We start from the raw sequence: 26,412 nt of genomic DNA on the forward strand, positions 1-26,412 counted from the left end.
AGGTACAATTTATCTCATAAATTATTCATTTTATAGCTCAAAAATTTTACTTTCGTTGAACTGAGTCTGTGGATATGCATATAAAGGAGTATTACGGATGTGACAGGAGAATGATTATCTTGCAGAGATATTGAGAATACTGCTTTTTACTAGCTGGACTCCTGGAGTCAGTTCAGCTCAGCTCCGATGAACTCTGAGAAATTGCTTCTTGGTCAGTTTTCTCTGTCTCAGCCTATATTGTAGCCTGAGCTGGTAGCTCTTCTTATTATGAAGTTTTTTTAACGCTTTCTGTTGAAGTAATCTATTTTCTGCTGCTTAAATTTTTTTTCCAAGTCACTCTGCTCAGACTGCAGTTTTCTTTTTTTCTGCACCTGCCTCACATTTTTTGTGTCTCAGATTAAGTCAGGATTATTCAGTGTCTTGCACATACTATACACGATGCCTCTTCAGTTTTGGAAAGCTGTAGTCCTCCTATTCATTGGAGCAAGGTTTTGAAATTTGGCAGACAATAGCTGTTGAACAGGGATATGCCTTCTGCTGTTCTTGAGAAAATCTGCCCAAATTAGGCAAACTTGTAAGTCTTTGGAAAAATATCACTTTGCAAGTACTCGGTGAAGATATTTGTGCTGAAGTCTTCAGAAGTTCCAGTGTGTGCTGAGTGCGTTTTGGCCTTGGAGGGGTTTTTGTGGGACCCCACAGTCTGGGGGTGCAGTCACCCACAGAACAGTTGAACGCGCCTCAGTCCGGTCCTTGCAAGAGCGCAGCCAGACCTTCCGTGCCATGGCTGCTCAAGGCCAGGGTGGAGTCAGACAACTTCTTGCGCTTTCAGACTGCTTTATTGGCACCCAGCGGCGTGGAGAAGGAAGCTGGCTGGAACACAGTCCTGCACGAGTGGGGTCTGGGCTGTATTAAGGGAGGATAAGGTGGGCCAGTGAGTTGGGAGAAAGTGGACTACAGCTAGGAGGGAAGGGGGATGAAAGGCATGGCTGCACCGAGTCACACTAAAGGTCCATCTGACCACTTACGCTTCCTTGACGGTAGCAAACTGGTTCTTCTCTTGTTACGGACTGGTTCTTCTCTTGTTATGTTCAGCCGCAGGTGAGGAATGGGGGAAGAGATGCTGTGGTCATAGAGGAACCTAGCTGATTCAAGAGACCAAATGTGGTGGGGACGAAGTAGAGCTCAGACTAGGATCTAGTTACAGAAACTTGGAGCTGCTTGTCTAGGAACCGTTCCTGTGATTGGAGTGCCAAGAATGATGGGAATGGGGTTGTTTGAGGAGAGACAATTTGAGTTGGCAGTTCTGATAGCGAACTCGGAGAGGATGAGAGAATCGGGCCTAACTGGGCAAAGGGAGCAGCAGAAAGGAGCTCAGGAGGAGAAAGGGAGTTCAGACAAAAAAGCCAAGGAACCAGTAACAAGGAAATAGCTTGGATAAAGAGCATGTGGGGAGAGCAGGGTTGGACTCTGGGTAGGACAGGTGGGATTGCGGCTTGCTGTCAGACAGGACGTGCAATGGGATTAGTGCATTAGGAACGGCAAGTCAAGAGGCTGATGGGATCAGGAGAAAGTGTCGTGGGTGCACAAGGGGAGGGAAGAAGCATGGGGCAAAGGATGAAGATTAGATGATAAATAAAACAGAAGAGTAGTGAAGGGACCTAGCTGTCCTCTTTTGCATGCTTGGTTTTGTAGCATTGCTATTTTTACATGGCTTTTTCCATGTAATATTTAAGTCGAGTTGACTTACTGGTTTGAATGTATGTATGTTGATTTCTGTGGTTGCATTTTGCATCTTCACTCGCTGTGGAAGGATATTTGACCACATCCCCAAATGAGAGCTTTATCCAGAAGTGTGTGCCCTGCTGTTTTTCATCCACTCATTCTGTGCAGAAAGCTTTGAGGAATTGTTTAGCGAATAGGTTTAAAATGCATTTAGATAATATTTTTCACTCTGCATTATGCTTTCTCTTATGCAGAGATAAATGCTTTAACACATTTATCTTGTATTTACAAAAGGAAAAAAATGATTGGCATGCAGCAGTGAGTGAATGGAAGTGTGTTTTGTCAAACAAAAGTTAAATGAGGAAGGGAAATATTTCTTGCTCTCTTGAGGGCTGTTGATCTGTCAAATGTGGGTCTTATAGGAGTGGCATTCATTAAGAATGTGTAACTAAGGTTTTGCTGTAGTAAAAGAAAAACTGGCAGTGGATGAACTGGGAGAGCTGTTATAGAGTGCTACATACATATTTTTTTCGCCTATCCTGCCTGTCTCTCCCAAGTGCAACAGTCTGAGATACTTTTGCTCCTATGTTGTCACTGGAAAAGCCTGAAAATAAAGGGTGGGAGGAGAGAATTGTCTATGCTGTTCAAGAGCCTTTATTTCTTTACAACTCTTTAGAGTTGTGAAACATCTGTGTTTCACAGAGGATGCTTTTTGGCATATGTTCGTAACTTAACATGTAAAAGCTGAAAAACTGTGTAGCGCAGCTTTACTTTAGTTTTTGGTGTACAAAAAACCTCTAAGCAAACATTTCAGTACTGTATATATTGGTTAGTGGCTTCTTTGCTACTTTGCTCAAAGACTGTCATCAGCTGATCAGAAAGGTGACATTCTCCTGAAGGACAGTCAGCCTACCCACGGTGATCAAGGCATTCAACGCTTGAAGATTATTGTTGCATGCTTTACCTGAAAACCGAAATTGTAAGCTGAGCAAATGCACCAGCCTATCCTTTAGGTAATGAGAATGCGTATCACATGACATGTGTGACTCGGTTCCTATTTAAATCAGTGCCCTGGGGATTTACAGCCTTATTTTTGGAATGGGGGGGATAGCCAGGTTCCAACTCTATTTAAAGACAAAACAATGTTTCTCTGGCTGTGTGGCTGCATGCAGTCTTCTGAGATGGCATGAAGTAGCCCTAGAAACAATCCTGGAAGGGTGGAAGCAGGCATCCGTTCCTAGTAAAGCATGATATGAACTGCGAGCACCTCTACACCTCCTCTTCTGGATAATTGTGGGCTGTTTTTAATTTTTGCTTTGTGGCTTTTGCTCTGATTCTTGTCGGCGTCATCCTATACTTGTATTATGTATAAAATTGTTGAAAGCTCCTTTTCCAGAGGTTCAGTATGACTGACATGAAACTACCTTGAAATAGGAAAGCTGTAATTGTTGGAAGAAGACAATTTTTGCAAGAAATGTGCTATTGCGAAACACATGCACCTAATTTAGGCATCTTTGGAGACTGAGATCTGCGTAGCTGTTGATGGTTTTCAAAAATACTTAGTCTTGAATACAAAGCTTGTGTATCGTAGTGCCAACATTTAATGTTTGTGGGAGTGTGTTGAATTGTTCCAGCTAACAAAAGCCTTCGCTGAGCTAAACAATATAAATATAAATATTTCACTTGGTTATTAGCAGTTGAGTTGAAGTACTTGATGGTTAGGAACAGCATGACAAAGTAGTGCACTCCATTCACACAAAGGTCAGAAGATTTTTTTTTATACGATATGTAAGGTTTTCATGCATACGATTACAGCAATTTGTATTGACTCGAATCTGTTGTTGGCTTGGTGTAGTTATCTTTTGTGGTTTGCTTGTGGGTTAATCCCTGGGAACAAAAATTAGCTGGAATACTGACAGAGTAATAAAAAGCTAGAATCCATGCTTCTTGAAGAGTTGAACAAGTAAAAAAACTGTCACAATAGCAGAAATTCAGAACCTATTTTATAATTAGAATGCAAGAATTAAGTGCTTTTTTCTTTCTTCATGATACATCGGCACATGCAGTGTTTGGAAGTTGCTGGTCAGTGGAGCAATATTGATTTCCCTCTGGGGGCAAGGCATTCATCTAACCTTCTCAGCAGGGGGTGAGATTGATTCCTTAATCAGAACAGCAACAATCCATCCTGAAGCTTCCTCAAGGTATTAGGGCTAAATTAAACAGTCTGGGACTAACGTGTAAGCCCTAATGCACTTCAAGAGGCTTTCTTGGGTAAAGAGAATTTTGAAAATAATCAGAAGATGAACCCAAAACTAAAAGAAAAAAGCCACAGGCTCAAATCACCCTTAAAAAGGGGGACTGTAATACATTTTATTTGTGTAGTGCAGTGCTTAATGCTCAGATTCTCTTAGGGAAGAAAAGAAAAAATGCATGAACTGTATAGCTCTATTCATGGCATTACATTTATAGCTTGTTTTCTATCCTTTGTGTATGTGTTCCATAGCCGTTCCAGAAATAGATATGGTCAGAAATACTAAATTAGTAGAAATAAGCATCTTAAAGCCAGGAAATACACCATTTTTAACAACAGTCACTACTGAGGAAATGTGGGTTCCTATTGTATTATTGTATTGTATTATGTCTTAATTTTGCAAAATTTTAAGATTGTGTTTACTTGCATGCATTTACAGAGGCTACAATTATGCACAAATTTCTTGAGGATAAAAATGTCATGGTTGCATTCGCTTTTTCTGGAAATCCTTTTGTTAACTTGAATGAGGAATGAAACAGTATGACTGAGCTTCAGTCTGTATATTAAGTGCTCATAAGCAAGAATTAACTATAATATGTCAGTAACCTTGCTGGATATGCTTACTGATCATTATGAATGTCATTCATATACAGAAGTACTATAAAAAAAAAAGTGGGGTAGACCACATGACGTTTCTTCAGTGTTGCTCTTAGTTCTTAGTCGCTTTGTCTCGGTCCATCTCAGTCTGCACACCAAGTCAGGTAAGTAGTAATATTCAGAATATTGGAATCCTTTACGAATATATCCAGAAGGCTTGAGGACTTTATAAAAGCTGGAATGTTTTAGGGTGACTCTTTGTTAATAATGTCTGTGAAAACGTATTGAATGTCCCTGGTAGAAGTTGGCACATGCGCTCATCTTGAAGACCTCCGACTTCAGACATGCTCTGCCGAAGTATTCTACCATAACATAAACTTCCTTGATCCTACTGGTTCATGGCCCATCAGTTTGTGTTAGCAGCCAAAACTCCATTATTTGGGGAGATAGGTTTAAACTTTAGGGTTTGTGAAAAATAAACTCTTGACTTTCCCTTTCTTGGCTGAGATCAATAGCAGTTTCAGTCAACCTTTGGACTAGGGTTGTAGCTTCCAAAGACCCTTTTAAGTGGAAGGTATTGTCATTACAACTGAAGAGCACCGAATGACCTCATTGTCCTTGCTGTGGGAGGGGATGTTCTTGTCAAATTGTGAGAAATTCGCTCACCTTCTGTGTACATATGTAAGCATGCATTTACTTTCCTCTTTCCCCCTCTTCTGTATCAGTCTGGTTCAGAGGCCAAGCTTGCTTTCCCTGCTTGGCAGATAAAACATTTAGTAGATTCAAGTCAATATCCTCTTTCATACTTTTTAGATGATCCAACTGCTCATCAAGCAAATGGTCTATCCCTGTGTTATAAAATACTTGGGGAGTCATGGGACGTTCAGGGAACTGTGCCCAGAAGCTCCAGTTGCTGTATGAAGATCAGTAGCTCTGATCCATCCAAGTCAGAGGTTGGACAGGAGGTTCCTGTTTGTTCTTCTTCAAACAAAGCCATTTCTTCCGTCGTTGAGTGCTCTTTAATCCAACAGGCAAAGCTGCAGCAATGTAAAGGATGAAAGCTGAAGTAAGCAAAGCATAGATACGAGGAAGAGTGAAAGGGGAAGAGGAGGAAGGCTGGCACATCGTTATTTTTAATAGTGGGAGTTGATACAGATTGCCAAGGGACTGGTAGACTTTCTTTCAGAAGGAGCAGCTGTACATTGAGATTAGAGCCTCCAGGTCCACTGCAAGCTTTGGGAATCCTTGGTCCTGTTGTGGCAGGGGTCATGTGGGGTTGCTGCAGCAGTCACCCTTCAGCTGTGGGCTCTTCGTCTCGCAAAGTTTACGAACATCCGAGCTCCTGTTTGTCAGTCCTGCAGAGCGGTTTAATCCGTGTGACTGCTCTGGATTGCTTGTGATGATGTTGCTGGATGCTTACGATAGTAACTCATTCATTTTGGATATGATAGATGCTCTTATTTCTTGAAATTGCTCTCTGGGTAAGCGTTTCTGAGCATGGGCATTCTGAAGATTTATTTTGGTTTTTTTTTTCTTTTTTTCTAGGGCAGTTCAGTTTACCTAAGAATTGTATTTAAGTCCAGATTTGGAAGATGATACTGATCCTATATTTTGCATTCACATTAAAAAGAAAATAGAACAAGGAGTATTTTTTTGATCTTTCTGCCCCAAGATAAAATGTTAATTACTGTTGTATAAATGAGACAATATATGGCTAACTTAACATCTCTGTTTTGAAGTATTTGATTTCAAGTTTGTAAACCATGTGATTTTCTTCAGCCTAAGCAGAAAAGTACAATGGAATAGGAATTATAAAGGTAACAAGAAAGCAAACATATGAGAAGTTTCTATAACTTTGGGGATTTTATCTGTAGGGAAATTTATTATTTTTGCTTAAATTACAGCTTTTTAATTTTAGAAAGAGGATAAACTCATGAGATTTATTTTTACCTTGCCCCCGCTATCACTTCTAATACGATAAGCTTCGTCTCACAAAGCACTTGCACTGGTGTAAAATGTTGCTCAGATTATTTCTCTTTATTAGTGTATCTGTTATTTTAGCAATTGCTTGTGTTTTGTACTATTGTTAACTAAATCACGTTTTATAGAAGACTGAACCTTATTCTTCAGCCCTTACCTTCATGAGTAATTTCAATTATTTCAGTGCAGATATAAGAGCTGAAGCCCTGGGCTTTTTGTTTATGCATCCATTATGTCTGTCTGCATTATATCTTCAGCTTTTTTTTGAGGTTCATAAGAAATTTAGATCATTGTGCTTAATTTAGTAATGCTGACTCTGCTCGCCGAACATCTGTCACTGTTTGCATCAATGTCTGTGCAAGGCAGGGCAATGTTCAGAACCTTCAGTCTCATTTCAGGCAGGTGTTTTTCTAAAGCATTTGTGTCTCTAGTATCCCAAGTAAGAAATTTTTCTCCAGTACATGCAGATGCCTTGGTTTTGAGCTCTGATAAAGTAAATTTTCTCTTTTCTGATGTTCTGCAGCAGACCACTTGTTTTGTTAACATCCCATTATCTTCCGCTGTCCTCCCATGTGTCTTACTTTCCATGAGTAGATTATTTATTCTCAAAGACACTGTTCTTTTTTGTCTCTCTCTTGCATTACTCATAAGCTTAACTCATCTCACCATGTACTCTAGAATTTGCAGCGTATGTTTCCAAAGATGTCAACTAAAGTGCGTAAGGTGATACCTCTGGCAGGCTTGAGTGCCAGCTCAGGAAGTGTCGTGTTTAATGAAGGAAGGTGTCTTATAGGTCAATTGAATATACCAAGTGTCACAGAAGCAGCAAATAACTTCACTTATAAGACTCCAGAGCACTGGAAGGAGGCTTGCTGATAGTAACTTGGTATTGTAATATAATGGCAAGACTTTTTTTTTTTAAAAAGTGTTTTGAAGTGGGGAGTTTTCCCAGGTTACATTTGCTCTGATGAACTGTAATATCCAAAGCTAACATCTCTTACAGAAAAAATGAGAACTTTGCATTTAATAACTTCTGCTTTGAAACAAAATGCTCTAATACCACCTCATTCCAATAATAAATGAGTTAGAAGTGCATCTAGCAAGACTTTTGAGGAGTGCCCTTCTGTAATTTACAGGATGTCAACCCTTGTACCACTTAAATGTCTGCTGTTTTAATAAGTGCGTTGCTTAAAGTGTGCCGTTCCAGAAGTCCCACTTACTTTTATTTATTTATTTATTTTATGAACCTGGGAGGAGTTGTCATAGCAGTTGTTGAAGGAGATCCCATCCCCGTTGTGCTAGGTAGGCATTGTGCAATCCGGGCATTGATGGGCCCTGTCTTGCAAATTGTGTAATACAAATCAAAGACAGTCAAGATTGGAAGGATGGAGCGCGTGTCACTCAAGGACATGGAAATCGTACACAGGTCTCAAACTCTCATGAAATCTCATGACTCCTTCAGTCTGGGGAAAAAGAGAGTAATTTCTCTTGCACCCACGTTTGTTATGACAGTTCTTATGTGTTGTGAAATTGTAAACTACAGAATAGTTACTGTACTGTGAGACAAAGTTAAAAAGTAAAATAGGGGCTATCTATTTTATTGTATCTTCTTACATTGAAAATCAATATAGTATGCTGATAGATACCGAAAATAGATTGTCTATACTAGAATTGCAGTGTTCACTGAATTCTATAAAAAGTCTGTATCTCTGACAGCCACACTTCAAAGAATTATTTTTGCCAATGTACTAATTAATTCCCTTCAAATAAATAGTCAGGCAAAAAATGAAATACAACATCATCAATATTTAATGGCATCTGCTTAAAACCCTCCTGGTCTAGACTTTTGAAGTTGTGTGGGCGTGATATTCACACATCCCTGATGAAGAGGGGATGGAATGTGTGTGTGTCTGTGTTTTCTTTTCATTTAAGGAGTTAATTACTTACTCCCTAAAGATGTAATTGTGAGATGCCCTACATGGCCCTGCTCAAAAATAATGGGTTGAAGGAAACAGCTTCATCTCTTTGTAGGCCGTTGCACCGTGAATACACATTTGGACGTTACCAGAAGGGGAGTTTCTGTTTCCTGAAGGAGATGAGCTGATCCTCACCTTTCAGCAGGCAGGCTCCTCCAGTTGAAGCAAGCGTGCAGAAGTAATACTGAAAGTGGGCTGTAATTTTTCTCTTGCTTCAGGAAAGAGTGCGCCCAAGTGACCGACATCTTCTGCACATCACATTGTTTCCTGTTCTGCTGCTGGAACAGCACAGCTACAAGCTGACCTAAATTTATGGTTCTCTTGCGAGATGCCAGTCTACTCTTGAGCTGTTTGCAGTATTTTTATAAGTGAACTGGCTCTATTTATTGTTATTGCTATGTTATCAGCTGCTTATTTTGAATGGGGGGGCTTATGGAGAAGTGAATTGGTGACAGATTTGCATATAACTTGTGGGCACTGTTTATTCCAAATAGACCTGTAGAGTTGGGGAATCCATTACTTGCTGGAAATGAACTAACGTGTGTTAGATTTCCTCCCACAATAGTGGTAGAAAAGAGCAGCACTGTGCTTGCCATCCTCTTTTGATACTTCGTGGTTTGTTATTGCTGTGATAGGAAAACACAAGTAATGCATTATAATGTAAGCGTTCCCTTTTTATTTTTATTGGTTGTGGTAGCCTTCTACTTGATCTTCCAAGAACGTGAGAAGAGTGGAAATCAGGATTGTGTAGCTGGGTAGTTTCACCGCATGTGCTCTGTGCACAGCACACTTTTCTATGACATAGTCTTAAAGCAATTCATTAAAAACTATTCCTGTAAAACATGCTGTGGTACAATACCGACTCAAAACTTGACCAGCAGCTCTCCATTACTTCTATTATGAAGACTTAATAACATTGAGCCGTAGTTTGTGTTGGTCCTTTAACTAATAACATCACGGTTTATGTGGTGTGGTGGTCTTGTTTTTGTTTGTCTTCAAGACAGAATGCTTTTTATCACTGTCCCAGTAACCAGTCCAAAGTACAGCAAGCGGCTTTACGCTTGGAAAAACTGTAGCACCCTTTCAGAAAATATCTTTGGCGCCTCAGATTTTTTCAGCCTGCTAACACATTCAGAACACAGGACAAGCAGCTTAAGATCTGAATGAGATTGTTCACCAAATGAGTTGGTGCAGCATATTAATTTGCTAGCACTTCTAAATGCCTGCAGTGTTACAAGAGCCTGCAATGTCACTAAAATACCAGGAGCTTTGTTGGTTCTAAACTCCTTAAAAGAGAGTTTAAAATTCTTGTCTGCTTGCCGTAGCCTTACCAGCTTTATAAAGAATTTCAAGATCTGTATTTGAAAAATGTTGTGCGTCCTGGGCTTAGCAAAGTTAATAAGAATCTTTTCCTGGTGATATTAATGGCCTTGGAGTTTCATTGTGCTCTAGGTTTTATGGTATAGCTCGTTATTATATGAGGCTCCTGTTAGTGCTTTTATCTAAATGCCAGTGGATACATTTATTGCATGTTTTGATATGCTTTTAATCTCAATGGACAGTCTAGGACTTATGTTGGAAAAATAGTTGCCTTTACAGTTAGGTAAACTAATATGTGGTTTTAATGAGGCTTGGATGCAGTCAATCTGACTTTTTCATGTGTACTTTAAGTTCCATGTTAAGTTTGTAAGTTGGTGTTTAAATGCCAGAGTAGAACTGATATGACACAAAACCATTTTTCCTTTTTCTCTTTGTGTGGTAAACCAAACACCACCACCCCCCCAACCAAACAAAAATGACCAAAAAACCCCACCAACCATAACAGTATTCTGTCGGGCAGTTCTTGGAGAAGAGGGATATGAATGGGGTTTTTAAAAGTACAAAAAGTTTCAAACTTTTTAGAAGTCTATTTTTAAAATGGATGCTTTTATTCAGAGATTGAACCCAAACATTTTAGTAAAAGCTGCCTACATGGGTAAAGCACAATTTTATTACTCGCTGCAGCACAGCTTCTGTCTGAGGTGTATGAACTAGTACTGATTGACTGTTCAGAACTGAGAAGTGAATATAAAGCTGCATGCTTAGGAATGGAATTTAAAAAAACACAACCAAACACTCCAAACATTTTGTGCTGCCCCTCGTTTCACTGATACTGGATTTAGGCAAGCGTGTAGTACTGGAAGATAGGATGGGTGGAGGGAAGTGATCGGACTGGTGTGACATACGTGTGGCTTTTAATCTTAGCTCCAATAAGCACTGTTTTAAATTGGGTAGTGCTTTTCCTCCTGTCTTTGTCTAAAACCTAGATTAATAGAAAAAGACTGTTTACTGATGGAATTCCCATTAGGGTTGTGAAGATGCGTGCTTATTCAAGCATTGTGAAGGCTTGAAATCTATATTATGGTACCATTGTCACTGTTATAGCGTGTGTTATAAAATACTCACATGTTTTTTTTGGAACCCAAGGACGTGAGATGGTTGTTGCAAGAAAACTGAATTACCCCTTTTGCTCAGCTAGACTTGCCTATCCAGCTTATGAGCAGAATATCCTTGCTGAAGAAAGCAGTCCTTACTTAAAGGATCAAAGGATGTTGCTTTTCTTGCTCAGGATAGTGAAACATTATTAATTCCTGCTGCTTAAGTTTCTAAGGCACATTGGTCAAAAGAGAATGTAATTGTTGATTTGTTTCCATAAAATGTTCTATTTTACTTTGAGAGGCCGGAGGCTTTGTAGGGAGCCTAGGTGGTTTGTACAGTCAGTCAGTAGATGCCCTCCTGTCTAGAAACTATAATTTTAGGTTATCTTGGTTAGCACAGTATGGTTAGCGCACTGAACTTGAGCTTTGTCCGTTGGGGCTCAGAGTGTGGCCTTACTACAGCATCTTTGTGGGACAGTCAGCAAAACCACTGTGTCTCGCTCGCTGCGCTGCGGTTCCCCGCTTGTCTCTGATTTCTTGTGAACTGGTCCCTATTTCAGATCTGTTGGCTGCATAGGCAGCACTTAGCACAACGGGGCTGCTGTTGGAGCTGGAGGATCTTTGCTGCTGCTACAACTTGCTTCAACTGCTTTCTGATCAGGTGGTTGGGCACTTAAAATTTATGAATGGTAGAGATAATTGTGTCTTTCATGAATGTCATGTTTATAGGGTAGGAAACACTGATTTCTTCCCATTTTACAAAGCTTGGTGACACATGATCTCTATTTTTCTTGTATGAATGTTTGTTTAGTGTGATGGGAGTTCGATTTACCTCTTTTTCTTTAGATGCTTGTAATTGTCTCATGTCCTGTGGAGAATCTCAAGCATCCTTGAGCGAGTAGCTGGGATGGCTCCATCACAATCCGCAGAGCATTGTGCTTGGCTGTGTGCGTGCTGCTCTCTTGACTCTGCAAACCTGAAATGTGTGTGGGAGAACTTTCTCTTGTATTCTAGCATGTAATTTAATTGATGTTTGTTTGGTAATTTGCCTCAGATTAAATTATTCGTTCTCACTACTGAACAAACGCTTTGTATGCTTTTGGTGGGTCAGCATTTTGCACAGTATTTCCCCTTCTTTATTCCACCTACTTCGATGCATTCATTTATTTTTGCTGCGATCTTATTACGGAGAACTGAGAGAGGCTTCTGTTGGGAGGAGGGGGGAGACCCAATAGAGTTTCAGAGAGGCTTTATGCAGTGATTATTTGGTTAAGGGAAATGCGATTACTTTTCCTCAGATTTAAACTTTGATTTAACACGAGTTCACACTATAATTAATGGGAGTTGTTACCTGAGGATAAACTTCATAGAAGTGGAATAGAACTGAGCATGTGAGAATATGAGTATATGCTCTCTCCCTCCAAAGGAAAAGAAACTTAAGTTATCAGAGAAGCCTTGTTTATTGATAGCAATATCTGCTTTGATGCACAGGTGGATGTTTTTGATCCCTAGCAAGACATGTCAGCAGTACAGTTGCCACATTAGTTTTGGTTTGACCATATTTTAGTTTGTTAATCGCAGATTAATTCTGTGGCCATACAGGTGATCTCGCCTCTTGCAGAGGAGAAGGGGCATGGCAAGATTCAGCTTAAAGTTTGGGTATTTTATGCAAGTGGGATCAGTCTGAAACAACGTTGTTGTTAAAATCAAGACAAATGGCCTGACTGTACAAAGTACGGCAAAGTGTGTGCAAATGCAGCAGGGGTTAGTCCCTTTTCTGAAGCATTTATCAGCTGAAAAGCTGAGATGAGAAAGGTAATAGGTAATAGGAAAATATTTGACAGGATGTTAGCTGAATGCCTTGGTTGCCGTTTTCATAGCTGTAGGAAGATTGGGTCTTACTATAATAAAAAAGCTGTGTGACAAACCCCAATAGATGATTTAAGGAATAGGGTCTCTTCAGCTTTTCTTCAGCTCTTGGCTTATTTTCTATTTCTGGCCTAGTTCCAGAATTAATATATTTTTTTGCTAGTGTTGCTGGACTGCTTCACTCCACAGTGAGGTGTATGAGTGGATAATATTGAATTATGAAATGCACTTTGAACGGAGTTTGTTAACAGATTTTGAAGTAATCAACTTTGTGTTTAAAATTTAAGTTGAATTTATGCCTGGGTTTGCGGACACTTAAAATGCTATTTACGCAGAATGACAGTGTTGTTTTAACTGTTGCATTAGATTTCCTGAATCATACATATCTCTTTGAGAAGTCTCCTGTTTTGGAAACTTAACTATTTCTTGGATCAGAGCAGAAGCACCAAATCTAATTTCTGGGTTAAAAATGGAATGCAATGGCAGATAAAAATACTTAAGGCACAGCAGTAATCTTGCTTGGTCCAGAGTGTGAAGTGGCCCTTGGAAAATCTAGGACTGTATTTGTAATGTCGTGGTATTTAAGATATTAAATGCTTTTTGAACCCTGAGTGCAAAGGAGTCTTTAGTCTTTCAGCTGTTAGTTCCATTTAATTTGGAAAAGAGAGGAGGGAACAGTCCGTTTACAGATTTTCACTTTTTATTTGAACTTTAGGGACAGGCTTTGGACATGCTTGGGGGGGGCTTATTTTTTGACGCTATGTATTGCCATTGCTCCAATGATTCTAGGAGGCAGCCTCCAGCTAAGCAGAATTACAGTGACTTTTACAACATTCTTCTTTTCCAAGCGTCTGCATAAACATCCCATAAGGACACCGTGCCTGCAGTGGAGTTGGGTAGTCAATTCTGAGGGCTTCACAGCTGGAGGAGGAGGCAAAAATGAGTCAGAGGAGTAAAGGCTGTTCTCTTCTGTTTAATAAATAAATACATGTTTGCATTAGCATCTGTGTAGAAAAGAGATTCACACACATGCACCATTCTGCACCTGACAGGTGATTTATTTAATGGAGATGAGAAGATCAGAAGTTTTTCTATTGAGAATACCAGGCATACCTGACAAGGCCTTTACTTTTTTTTAAAATGTAGCCCATATGGGCTACATTTAGATAGAGGGATATCAAGGACTCTTATGTTGCAAAGTTCAACAACGTCACTGATTTTTTTTTTTTTTTAAAGTGGTTATATAAAAATAATCAAATTAAATCCCCCCAAAACCAAAGGAAAAAAACCCTCACCCAAATGTTACTCTTCCAAAGAATTCAATAGAATGGGATTGAAATTCAGGAGTTCCTAAACTCCAGCTGCGTGCTTAGAGCAGTATTGTGTTTGAAAAGGTTTGATATTAACAACAAAATCATGTACTTTGAGGATGCATAGAACAGCTTGGATGTTCTACGTGACGAATCCAGTAGGGCATTGGTTTATGAAGAAGTTGGGCAAAAAGCTAGTTTCCCCAAAATACATTCCCACAGACTACTACAGTTTGAAGTATTGTTCTTGTGGATAAGATTCTACTGTTGTAATTCAGCATGGTTTTGGATAAGAGGACAGAATTGCCCTTTTTGTGTGTGTGTGCCTTCTTTTAAATGGATCAGCAGGCTTGTTTGTTTTTCTATTGTAGTTATCCGTGCAATAAGCAGGAACACTGAATGGTTCATTTTTAATAATTAGTACACAGCTGCCCAAAGGGGAAACTGTGTGGGCAAGAGATCTTCTTGATCTTTGTTTTAACAGCTGGTATTATTAAGGGAGAGCTTCGCAGAATGGAAAAAAAGAGGATGATAATCAGTCAACAGCTAATCCAAAGATGTAGCCAGGCACCAAAAGATTTACTGGGAATTAGTTCTAAAATTGCATTTGTTCAAATTATTTCAGAATAAAAGAATGGGTGTGTATTAAATCGGGGAAGTGGGATGATGCTGGGGAACAGTGAAAAGTTGCAACATTGTCAACTGAAAAACCTTACTGGAACAACAGCAGCATATATTTAGCATTGTTACCATGCTGCAACTCCTGAGGGAGGCAGCTGGGATCTGGAGCTCTGCTGCGGCTCATGATTTATACCATCCCAGCAGCAGAGCGATACACACCAGAATCTGCTCATTTTTCAAAGCTCTTGTTTGCAACGCACAGAACAGAACAGTGAATCCCTGTGGGTCGGTGCAGCTTTCAGTCTGCAGCTCTGGATACTGTCAGCAAAAACCAAATCCTTGTCCCATTCCTATTCTCCCAGGATGAGCAGAAGGAAGAGGTTAGCATTGCTTTGTTTTGTTTCTTTGTTTTTTAAATGAGTTTCGTGGGTACCATTAATGCTAATGGTAGAGATGCATCATCTCTCTGGGCCCCAGTAGATTTTGGTGGTTATGAGCCTTTGCTTAGCTTTTGCTTAGCTAATGAGTCTGGATTTTAAGGTCTAGATTCTGCTGCTTATCTCCATACCTAGTAGGAGTAAGTTCACTTAAATCGGTTGAATTGCAGTAGTGTCACCGAAAGGAGAAGCAGCATGTGCATGTTTGTCTTCAGTTTAAGTAACTGAACATGTACAGAAAAAGGTTGAAATGCACTCAGTCCTTCAATAAAAGTAGTTGGTATTTCTGACCTTACATCTGGCATTAGTTGAGTTTTCTCTCTTATTATCTTGCTCTTTAAGAGCTTTCTTACATCCTGGGTTGTAATTTGCACATTATAATGTATTTTGAAACAAAACTGAGTCCCGTTCTGGGGTTTCTTGCATGTATTTTATAAGCAGAATTGTATGCTTGAAAAGAAGTGTTCATTTCTGAATGGTCTGCTTATGACAGATGGTTCTCATTGTGGCGAAGTCATGCAGTGCCTCAAACCTCAAAACGTTTAAACGTATTTGAAGGAAATGAATTGCTGCTGCAGCATGGCCATCCATGAAAAGTATCCTTGGACATTGCAAACAATGTTTTTTTGAGCCTTACCTTTTCCTTATTCGAAGAAAACTATAATATTCATTTTCAAAAGCATGACATCTTGACACCTCTAAGATGCACATTTCCTGTTTCAAGAGATGTAACACAACTTTCTTAGAAGCGTCTCCCACTGATAACAGCAGATGACTTGTGTCAAGGCTCTAACGCCTCTGTATGGCCTTTTCAGGTAATTGTTTGAATAAAAATGAAACAGCACCTATGTAATGCTCTACACTAGGTGGACTTATGTTCTTCCACATGTGCCATCCAGGGCGTGTAACATACATAATTTCACATAAAAATCTCCCTTGTTCCAAGAAAACCAGGCTTCCCGTTAGCCTTTTGGCTGCAAAAGGATCATCTTTTGTCCCTAACTATCCAGTATCCTTTGATTCAGTTGCTGTTTCTTTTAATCACCTATTGCTCATCAGCTCTGTCCTGCTCCAGTTGAGCTGTTCACATCCTCCTGCCTTCCCACTCCCCAGAATTAATCATTCCTCTCTGTTGTCTTACCTCTCGCAGCATCTTTTTAAGCTGCTGCAGTACCAGCAACCACATCCTCTCTCGTATGGCACATTCTCTCTCGCACCTTCCTTCCTGGCTGCTGTGTTAGCACTGTTACGTGCCCTGTTGCTATAGAGGGACCACAAGTTCTGCTTTACCACATCCTTTGTAGGATACGACAGGCTAAGGGGGAGGAGAAGGCTTGGTTTGACACCAGGATGGCAGAGGTGGAGGGTTTGGGGGTCTAATAGGTTTGGGCTCCAATAGGTTTGGGCTCCGGTGAGGAAGGCTATTTGCTGTAGAAGTAAGAGCAGCCCTGGGGCGAAGACCAGGAGGTTTCTTGCAGGAGCACCTGCTCCTCCTGGAGCTCCACCGCTCCTGCACCCGCGGCCGGGCGGCAGCAGTGACTCAGAGGCTTCTGGCTGCTGCAGGAAGTAGTTTCAGTTCACAGTTTAAGCTGTCAGCAGAGAGAACTGGGCATTGAGAGTGTGTGCGTGTGAACGTCTTGGCCGTTGATGACAGTGGTTGTACTCACACAGGGAAGCGTCCTCCTGTGAACCACATGTCAGGTTTTGCAAGGCTTCCATAATAGGTGTTAAAGTGGGTCACCAACGCGAGTGCTCGGGCTGTGCCGGGTGCCGGGTCAGGCAGGCGGAGGTGTCCTGTTGCCCACCCGATGCTCTGTGCTGCTGCTGGGGCAGTCGCTCTCCCTCCCTTCCCCGCTTCAAAGCTTGCTACTTGGCTTTGCGCTGCAGTTTGTTGTCGTGCTCTCTGTAGCCTACTGCTGGGTTTTAGAGTCTGGGGTTGTGCGTCACCTTCTCCAGAACAAGGTTGTTCTAAAAGTATGAAGACAAGCTCAGCGTTTTAGTTATTTTTAGTTAGTGGGGGATGTACAGCTGCTTTACTGCAGGTGGGTCTTTTTGTTAGAAGTTGCTGTTTAATTTGTTCCCTGTCAACCCTGACGATCTGGTTGTACTCCCAGAACTGGCCTTGCCTCAGCGTGGCTGTAATATTCGTTTTGCTCTCCAGGTGCTGGCCTCTGCGCCGTATGCTCAGGTGGCTTTTTTTCAGAAGCACTTCTTGGTTGACTTCAGTCAAGTTTCCATCAAGGTAGGGTTAGGGTATGGCCAAAACCTGCCTGTGAAGAGAGCACTTCTGCTTAATTAGCAGGAGGGGTCACTCTTGAGTTTGTGGAAGGTGGTTTTCTGGGTGGGGATGAGTGTGGTTGGTCTCAGGAGCAATTAAGAAGGTTACTCCCTGTTGCTACACTTTACTGTGCAAAGGGCCTTGCTATTATACTGGGGCAACATTATTTTAAATCCAAATTAAAACTGGCATAAATATTAGAACTTATTTTGCTTTGCAGCTTCAGCAAAATGCTGAAGAGAGTAAGCATTTCAGGGCTGAAATATAGGCCAGAAACTGCTTAATTCATAATGTTTATTGGAACAAGTAGGACAATTAGAGGTGAGTTTATGTAGCAACAAAAAAGGTATTTCAACATAAAACATAGTCTGTTTCCACTCTTGATTTTTGGGATTTCCCCCAGTTTCAAATGCACTCAGTTGCCTAATGATGCAGTAAAGAATCTTATTTCTGCTTCTATTTTCTCCTGACTAGATGACATTCTGAGGAGATAAAAAATAGTTAAAAACTTTTTGGGCTTTATGGAAAAATCAGTTTAAGGGATGGTGATGAAGGGAAAATGGAGGTAGGAAAGTAAGATGGATTTTTTTTCTTTGGTATTTATTATTCAGCTTGAGTGGAAATACGCCTGTTTAAGGTGAAAGGTCAGGAAGAATTTATTTAATACTTAAAGGGTAAAATGAAATTAAGCACGTGGATGAATAGGAGATCCGCATGAAAAATGCGTGTGATCATAAATAGTTTTGTGAACAAGAACCGGATATACAGGGGTGATGGAAGGGTGGATTCATAAAACAACTGGTAAAGCCACAGCATCGTTTGAATGTAAACCAGAAAGAGATGATCTCCCTGTCTCATCGGTATGTCTTCCATGGTGCTGTTAGTCCTCCTTGTCTGTGCTGCATGAAGCAAAAGGTTAGTGTCCCGTACTCCATTTCATACTTAATATACTTCACATGTATAAACACGGATGTTTGTTTAGTTGTCATTAACTGAGGATTTCACTGACTATAGCTGACAAGTTTTGTGTGGGAAGTTGTCTCTCATCAGTAGTGGCTGAGTCAACAGATGTTGAGGTGCTCTCGTGTTTTCTGGAAGGCTCTTGCAGTGGCAGCCTGTACTTTATGCATTTTCTTTCATTATTAATTTGCCTGAAGACTGTTAACATTTGAGTATAGCTTTATTGTAGGTCTCTGAGGAATCTCGTGATCTGAATTCTGTTGTATTCAGCTAGCACTGTAGTGCCACATGGGACTTACCCGAGCCTATGAAGGTCTCATCATCATGTTAATTATTTTTATAATTTGAAGTTGTTAAACCATGGAATCTAAAAAAGTCATTTAGAATTTGAACACTGTCATGTATTCTTGATCTTCACTTTAATTCCTTTTTGCCTATGGAAATGGGTGAGAGTGTTTAAAAAAAAAAAAGAAAAAGAGGGATGTGGGAGGAGAACGTATGAATCAGAGGTGAAAATTAGCATTTAATTCCCCTATTCCTACTTATGGTTTTAGGACAGTGGATAAACAAGTAATTTTGGGAGGAAACGGAATCAAACTCAATCAGAGAATGAGGCAGTAGGAAATCTTCAAATACTCTTAACGTTTAAGAATCATGGGTCTTTTATTATGTTGCCAGATTAGAATTGTAGGAGGAATATGCTAAATATAAAGGCTTGTTTTTCTGTTATTAGCATCTGAATTTTCAGCATACTCTTTCTTCCCTACTTATCTCTGTATTAGCATTCTTAATTTCACACTCCTGCACCACTGCCTGTGAAAATAGCAGAAAGAGTGACAGTTCAGCCTGGTTGCTGGCGTGGTAAACACTGCCACCTAAGTCTAATCTGAGCAAGTTTGACACGATGATTAAAATTGCAGAATTAATTGGTAAAATCTCCCAGAATCTAATGTTTCGTTCACACTTGAATCCAAATAGAAATCCCAGGACTTCTGGCCTAGCTGTGTGGTGGAGTTGGACTCCACGTCATTTTCTGTTTGCGAAAGGCGCCGACCAGACACGGGGAGTACAGCGACCTGCGTGAGCTGTGTCTGGCTGCAGAGAGGCGGAGACTGTAACTCAAAAGAAGAGTGAGGCCACCCCCTTTATTTCAGTAGATGTTAATGCTGAAGCCCCTGGGTGGAGGTCTCATCCATCGAACGCGCCTTGTGTTGAACTATTTTGCAATAGATGGAAGCACTTTTGAAAGAGAAAGAAATATCTTACTGAGCTGATCTTCAAGACCACACGAATAACACTTTTTTTATTGCTCAATAATTGGTTGTACTCCATGTTATGTGGCTTAGAAATGGGAAGAAAGCTTTATCTTTCTTTTGGGTTTTTTTGTGGTGTTTTTTTTTTGTAATTGCTAACTTTCTTCTTCCCAAAAATACTTTGCATAGCTGGGGAATGTGACTTCAGGAGAACAGTTGAGAAGTGAGGGGATTTGACAGGTTAAAGTAGCCGTTAAAATGAGGAAAAGCAAATAGGCAGCACTATTTCCATTTTAAGCATTGTCAGTGTAACAAGCATGGAGCCGAGTTTCAGAAAGAATGCATGAATGTGAGGTTATTTGGGCAGGGGTAAAAATACCGGGGTAGAATCAATGGAAACAGAAATGAAGTTAGAAACACACTTTGCCTTAGGGATAAAATTTTCAAAGCTTTCTGGGTACTTGGATGTCCAATTCCCATTCAAGTTAATGACTAAAGTTCTTCTTTCCTCTTTTGAGCTTTCATTTTTGTGTGCATGCTCAAGAATGTGTTAAGCTCTGAACAAATACGAAGATGCTGTTTGTTTCAAACAGCTTCAGCAGAGGCTCTGCTTTCCCACCCACGTGAAGTCAAGCGGGTCAGCTCGTATATTGAAACTCCTCCATCACTTGGGAAGGCATGAAGTGTTTGTACTGGCATGTGCTGCTGTCATTGGGAAGCCGGTGGAATCTGGTGAAGAGGAATAAGTTACAGCTGTATGAGTTCTTTAATTATGTGCATATCTTGCTTGTCAGTCAAAAGTCTGTTCTTTTTAATAAGCTGTTGCTATCACAATAAGTAAGTATAGGGACTTGAAAAGGGAGAACATGAGATTTGGCAGGTTGGAAGGCCGAAGGACATAGACAATAACGTGAAGGCTATGGTGGTAGCCTGATGAGATCCACAACTCATTGTCAGTGCAGTATTTTGCTCGACAGTGTTCTTATATGTAAACCAGTCTCTGAGTCAGAGGAAAGTCGTGAATGCTTCTAGAAAATGTTTTGGTGTTTCTTTTTCAGAGAAAACAGGTGCAAAGTGACCTTTTGTTTCCCCCCTCACTATGGTCTGGTGGGAGCATTCTCACTGAACACTGCGTCATGCTTCTTGTCTTGTTTTCTTGCTTTTCTTGAAGAATGCTAAAGCCTTGTGGAATTTATTGTTTCCTAATGCTATCCCTAACTGGAAGGGTGAGGAGGCTGCAAAAACAAACAGAGGAGAAGTTGTACATTGAAATCAAAAGCTGAAAGAGCAGCTCATGGAGGTACCTGAGCCAACTTCCAGCTGATGACCGAACCTGCACAGCTGTAGTGGCACACTTCATCTGCTAAACCTGGATCTAGTCACTGGCAGGGATGGTGGGCTTTGTGCTGAAATCATGTGCTGCTCTGACTAGGCTGCTTCTGGTTGTGAGGCCAAGTTCCTTCAGAGCAGAAACAGATAAATCCTCACAAGCTGCACTCTTGCTTCTTTTTGTAAGGTAGATGCTTCCCCAGCCACCAGCTTCTTGCTGGCTTTCAGTGCAACACTGATACCTTGATCTTTGCGTTTGAGTATGAGAAGCTTCCTATGCCCAGTGCTACAAGTGCTTACGTTAATCAAGCTAGCTAATTTACTGATGGCATTGCCCTCTTCATGAGATCTTTTTTACTAGGATTAATTTCTGTGAAGAGCTTGTTTTAAGCTATAAAATTATTCTGGAGTTCAGTGAAAAGTGAAATGAAACATAATACTGGTGTTTGAGAGTCTCATGAAGAATTTACTTTTCTAGCGATCTGCTTCTGGGAAATCATTTATGGGAAGCAGTCTATTATGGAGAAGGGTGAAAATCTCATTGTTAGGGATACTAGAACTAGACCAAATTTGCTACTGAATAGTTGAGGTTTTTTTAACTTTTCAGATACCATGTGATAATGCATTTTTGTAATAAACTTTGGAAATACTAAATCAATTTAAAAAAAAAATCTTTTAAGTGTTCATTGTTTGAAGGATGACATTGTTGATAACTACTCTCAAAAATCTCCTTTTTAGAAGTTCTGTTTTTGCGTTGATTGCATGTATCCCTGGACTTCGGGATTCCATGAAGTAAAGGTTATGCTTTACAATCAAAGCATTCTATGTACTCTGTCATCCATACGATTCATTAGCTTTAACACAGAGCCTTTGCCAACCTTCAGCTTGCTGAGCAGATCCATGAAACAAGGAGGACACATCTGTGTTAGGTCCCTCTGGCCGCGCTGCCTTTCCTTTGGAATCTCATGCTCAGCCAGTGATGGCGTTGCCAATTTTACTGGCTTTTTTCATCCTTAAGGAACACAGAAGAGAGAACGGATAATGGAATACATGACCCCAGTGTTACACACTGTTGTGGGGCGTTGGCTGCTTAGTGGAATGGCACTTGGGCCAAAACTGTTCCATGCCCGGAAAAGGACAGAAACTCTTCTCTGTAGCAAAGTCTGCAGAAAGCTAAATTTCACCTTGCCTCGCTTCTTGAGAGCGGAGGTCAATGCTTGTAGTTTATCTGGTTGAGGTTCTTCTGGTTACAGCTTGGCGCAGGACAAGTGTCTCTGCTCACTTTATAAATAGAAAGTTAGCGTCTTCACACAGTTGGTCTGTCTGACAGCTGCACCGCCGTTATTCGCCTTTGCGCTGCACATCATGGAGTTTTCTTTCGCCAAATTTGACATAGTGAGGCCGCTGAAACAGTCCGGCAGATCCATCTGTGGCATAACAGACCAAACTGAGGCAGCTACCTGGAGCCATTTTCAGGTTTTTATTCATACTCTGATCTAAAAGATGCTCTGAGAATTGAGTGAGGGTGGTGGTGATGGTGGTGGAAGAGGTTTGAACAACATTGCCTTTCCAGAGTGAACCTGCTCTATCTTTCTGTGCAGTCAGCAGTCTGAATTCTCTCAAAGGGTAGGATCTCCTTGAAAGGCGTTGTTTCCTGTGGGAAACCATGACCTTTCCTCTTTGAATGGGGTTACACTAGGATGCTAAGTTTCTTGCTACTCGTACAGTACATCTGATAAAGTTGGTTTAACTTGCTTACAGGGATTAGGGAGTGGATTTCCCTCCAGGAGATTTCCCTTCTCAAAGTTGGGAGTGTGTGTGAATGCATGTAAACTTGTGAGCAATGGACTGCCTCGTGGGGTATTTATTTTATATGCATGTGTTTATGTTACATAATGTAAATTGTGGAAGAGTAGGGTGTGGGATAGCTACAAGGCCTCTTTATCAGAAACCTTAAAAAGGCCATGTTTGCTCCACTTTCTTGACGCCAGCATAATTTTAGGGATGTAGAGGTTGTATATTTGAAGCAGAGCAGAAGGTGCCTCGTTGTGCTGGCATCGTACTCCAGACAGCACACCGTGTTCCTTCCTGATCTGAGCCCTCCGGGAGGAGGAGAGGTCCATGATGTTACCCATGTTGTCTTTCTATTCTCCCCACCTGTGAAATTGTCTGAAACAAGGATTTGTCTATATGCAAATATGTACTGGCTTAGTACACGTCTTCCCTTTCTGCAGGATACCTACATCCTCCTTTTGAGTGAATGATGTTACATTGTTTTAAGGGTGACTTATATTGCTGGAAGTCAGGGGTTTATTCTGTGTATTTTGAATTTTTTTTTTTTTTCCATTGCCCTTAACCACTTTTTCTCAGTTCCTGGAGCATGGGGCTTAGAAGTTCTTTACTATTTTTGTATCTTTATACTATTGCCCTTTTGCTATTCTCCCCCCAATGCCTCTTTAATTGACTAATACTGACATAATTTAAACTGAAGCCTAGTCTGGTTTGGCTGAATTGGTTTGAAATAGTACTTTGTACTAAACCAGAGCAAATACGCAGGTACACAAATCCTGTGTGTCCTATTCCATCCATATTGTCCGCTGGTTTAACTTCCTTCTTGCTAGGGTTTTGCAAATTTCCTCCTCTAACATGGTTTGTATTTCTCCCCTCCAAAATACAGTTTTGTTAGCAAGGAGCGGCTCCTGTGTACGTGACTGTTTTGTTCAATCTGGAAGAATCTCTCCTGATGCTGATCTAACTTACTGTCGGAGCCAGATATGCTACAAAGTAGAAAGTGGTGTTTGCTTAAAAGCATCATATTCATCAACTAGGCTTTTAGTAGTTTTCTGTTATTTTTCTACTCTGTGCATCTAAGGAAATGGGCTTGTATTTCTCTGATAACACTGGATGATAGCTGTACAAACTGAAAGTCACAAGACCAAATCTCGGGTAGATAGAAGGAAGCATCGCTTCTGTGGCAGCTGAGCATCTGACCCAGTTCTATTGCTGTGTACAATTCTTTGGAAAATGTTGTAAATCTAACCTTTGTACTGCAGGTATACAAACTTACTTTCTATTTTCCGTGTAAACCATAATGGAACCCGATGCCAAATAAGTCAGGCTGATATTAAAAGACCTTGTTTACATTCTGTTTCTGTCAGGATAAGTATTCAGTGTATCACAGTTTAAAAGTATTTTTTGAGTCTTGTAGAAACATTAACTTCTGAAATGTTGTGTCGAATGGATGATTATGGAATTGAGTGTTGCTGAACTAACCACATTTTTAAAAATAAGGTAATTTTAGGTTAAATCTGCAGATAGTAATAAGCTGGCTTGGATAATTAATTTGGGTTTAGAGTTGCCTAATTTCTCTTGGCATTTGCAAATCCCAAGCTGACTTGTGGAATGTTCTTGATTGAAAAAGATTTTATTTAAAACATGTGTGACTGTTTTTGAGGGAAACAATATTTGAAGAACAAAGTAGCATCTGTATATAAATGGAGGTAGACAAGAAAACTTACTGTAAACATAGCTAATGTCATTTTGTGTGGCATCATTTGTTAGCATGTGTTGTGTTTTAGAGCAAAACAGGCTACGGAGGAAGTAAATTCTGTTCTGTAAAAAGATTGTTAGCTGTTCTAAATGATATTTTAAATTCATAACACGGGCAAAACTTGAGTATAAATCTATGTTTTTCAGACGAAATTCAGAATTATTAATTGGGAGTAGACCTCTAATTCATGGAACTTCTATTAACTTTTCAGAGTAAAATGAAATACTGGCAGGAGTATCTATTTCTTATCCTTCGTCTAAGTATGTCTGTATGTTAGAAGATTGTATTCAGTAGAATTGCCAGGATTTCTGAGATGAAACTGATTCAGAAGTGAGGAATGAAGAATGTTACTGAATTGGTCTCATGTTAAAAGACATATTTCCATCGATGTAAAAACCTGTGTCACTACAAAAATGTCTAACTGTGGTAATGGAAAATATTAATAACACTTTTTTCATGGTGATATGCAGTTTGGAAATTATTTTTAGTTATCTCTATGTTCAGTGAGACGAAACTATTTTTTTGATTCCTTGCAGGACCAGTTTGACAACTTAGAAAAACACACGCAATGGGGTATTGATGTTCTGGAAAAATACATCAAGTTTGTGAAAGAAAGAACAGAGATCGAACTCAGCTATGCAAAGCAGCTTAGGTAAGTTGATATGTGAAGTTCTGGACTTCGAGTTGCATCTGTTCAGAGCCTGTAATCATTTGTAAGTTTACTGTTTCATTAGTGGTAATTTGTTTGGTTTATAATAATGGCTTTTAGAGAATAGCTTTAATTTAGAGAATGGAAAGCTAAAGTTAATTTAAGATACTGGTTTGTAATCTCTGCTAAAAAAATCACACGCTTTGCAAAAAGAACGGTTATTTAGGTGACTGAGAAGCATACAAGGGCTTACTCACGATTTATGCATGATTAATGGCTCAGGCTTTGAGGATAGCATTGTAATGTTTTCCATGAAATTAGGACTGCTGTGCATAAATGCTGAAGGGTTTAAGAATTCAGCAGAATAATGAGCATTTGTTGCAAGGCAAAGTTTAGGCTCTTTATGAACATGTGTTGGAGAAACTGCAGGTCAGAAGGTCAATCTCAGCCCTTGGAAATTTCGTCTGCGTAGTTAGCCAGGTTGCAGTCTGAGATTTGAATTTTGACAGTTTTATAATCTTGCCACTGTTCTTGGGATGTGTCTCCTGAACAGAGCAGAGATCCTGTGAATTTATCTCAAGTAGCTAAATTACTGGAAATTCCTGCTATGTACGTTCTACATGTCTGGTTCGACCATCAGGTTGTAGGTAAAGAGATGAGTGTATGTGAACCAGACCCAGAAAACATATTCCTTCAGGTCAGATCCAGTGTAAATGGCAAAGGGGGAAGGGAAGGGCTGCTAAGAACCCTCCACAATGAGTAGCTCTTACCCGGCTTTTCTCAATAGGGTAGCAAAAACAAGAGGTGTACAGGGGTTAGAAGGGAGTACAACACAGACAGTCCTGCTGCAGCAGAGAGCTGTGGTGCAATATTGTTGTCAGCCACTAGTGTCCAGGGTGATAAACTGGAGGTGGTGGAGCTAACTGGGGAGGGAGTGCAGGGCTAATCCTTCCTAACCCTTCCAGTAAATCCATACCTGTTTTTGCAAGACTATAATACACACTAGAACTCCTTCCATCTTCTCAGTATTTATAGAGATTGAGATCTGAGGTTCTAGTTGATCTGTATGTATCTAAAGCACAATGTATGTTTAAAAAAAAAAAAAAATCTAGAATTTTTGATGCTTATGTTAGAATGGATTTGAGGTGCACAATGGCCTGTTATTTACAAAGAGCTGGTAGTTTATGGTTCTGTGCTTTCTCAGGGGAATGCC

General features: G+C 40.2%; 1 protein-coding gene across 26 annotated transcripts in view; it reads left to right on the forward strand.

The window, feature by feature from the left end:
• FNBP1 (formin binding protein 1) overlaps positions 1-26,412 on the forward strand; it is a 110,247-nt gene that overhangs the window by 13,324 nt on the left and 70,511 nt on the right. For 5 of the 26 annotated variants that reach the window (XM_075170281.1, XM_075170273.1, XM_075170271.1 and 2 more), the window contains exon 2: positions 25,087-25,202. Coding sequence is in view for 5 of the 26 variants with exons in the window: in XM_075170273.1 (XP_075026374.1) it covers positions 25,087-25,202 (116 nt within the window). In the remaining 21 variants the exon portion in view is untranslated. Of the gene's footprint in view, positions 1-18,126; positions 18,374-22,391; positions 22,477-25,086; positions 25,203-26,412 lie in introns of those variants that run through there. The other 21 variants (XM_075170256.1, XM_075170253.1, XM_075170262.1 and 18 more) reach the window with 12 other exon arrangements.

This window comes from Calonectris borealis, chromosome 21, assembly GCF_964195595.1.
Source record: "Calonectris borealis chromosome 21, bCalBor7.hap1.2, whole genome shotgun sequence".
NCBI classification, from domain to species: Eukaryota; Metazoa; Chordata; class Aves; order Procellariiformes; family Procellariidae; genus Calonectris; species Calonectris borealis.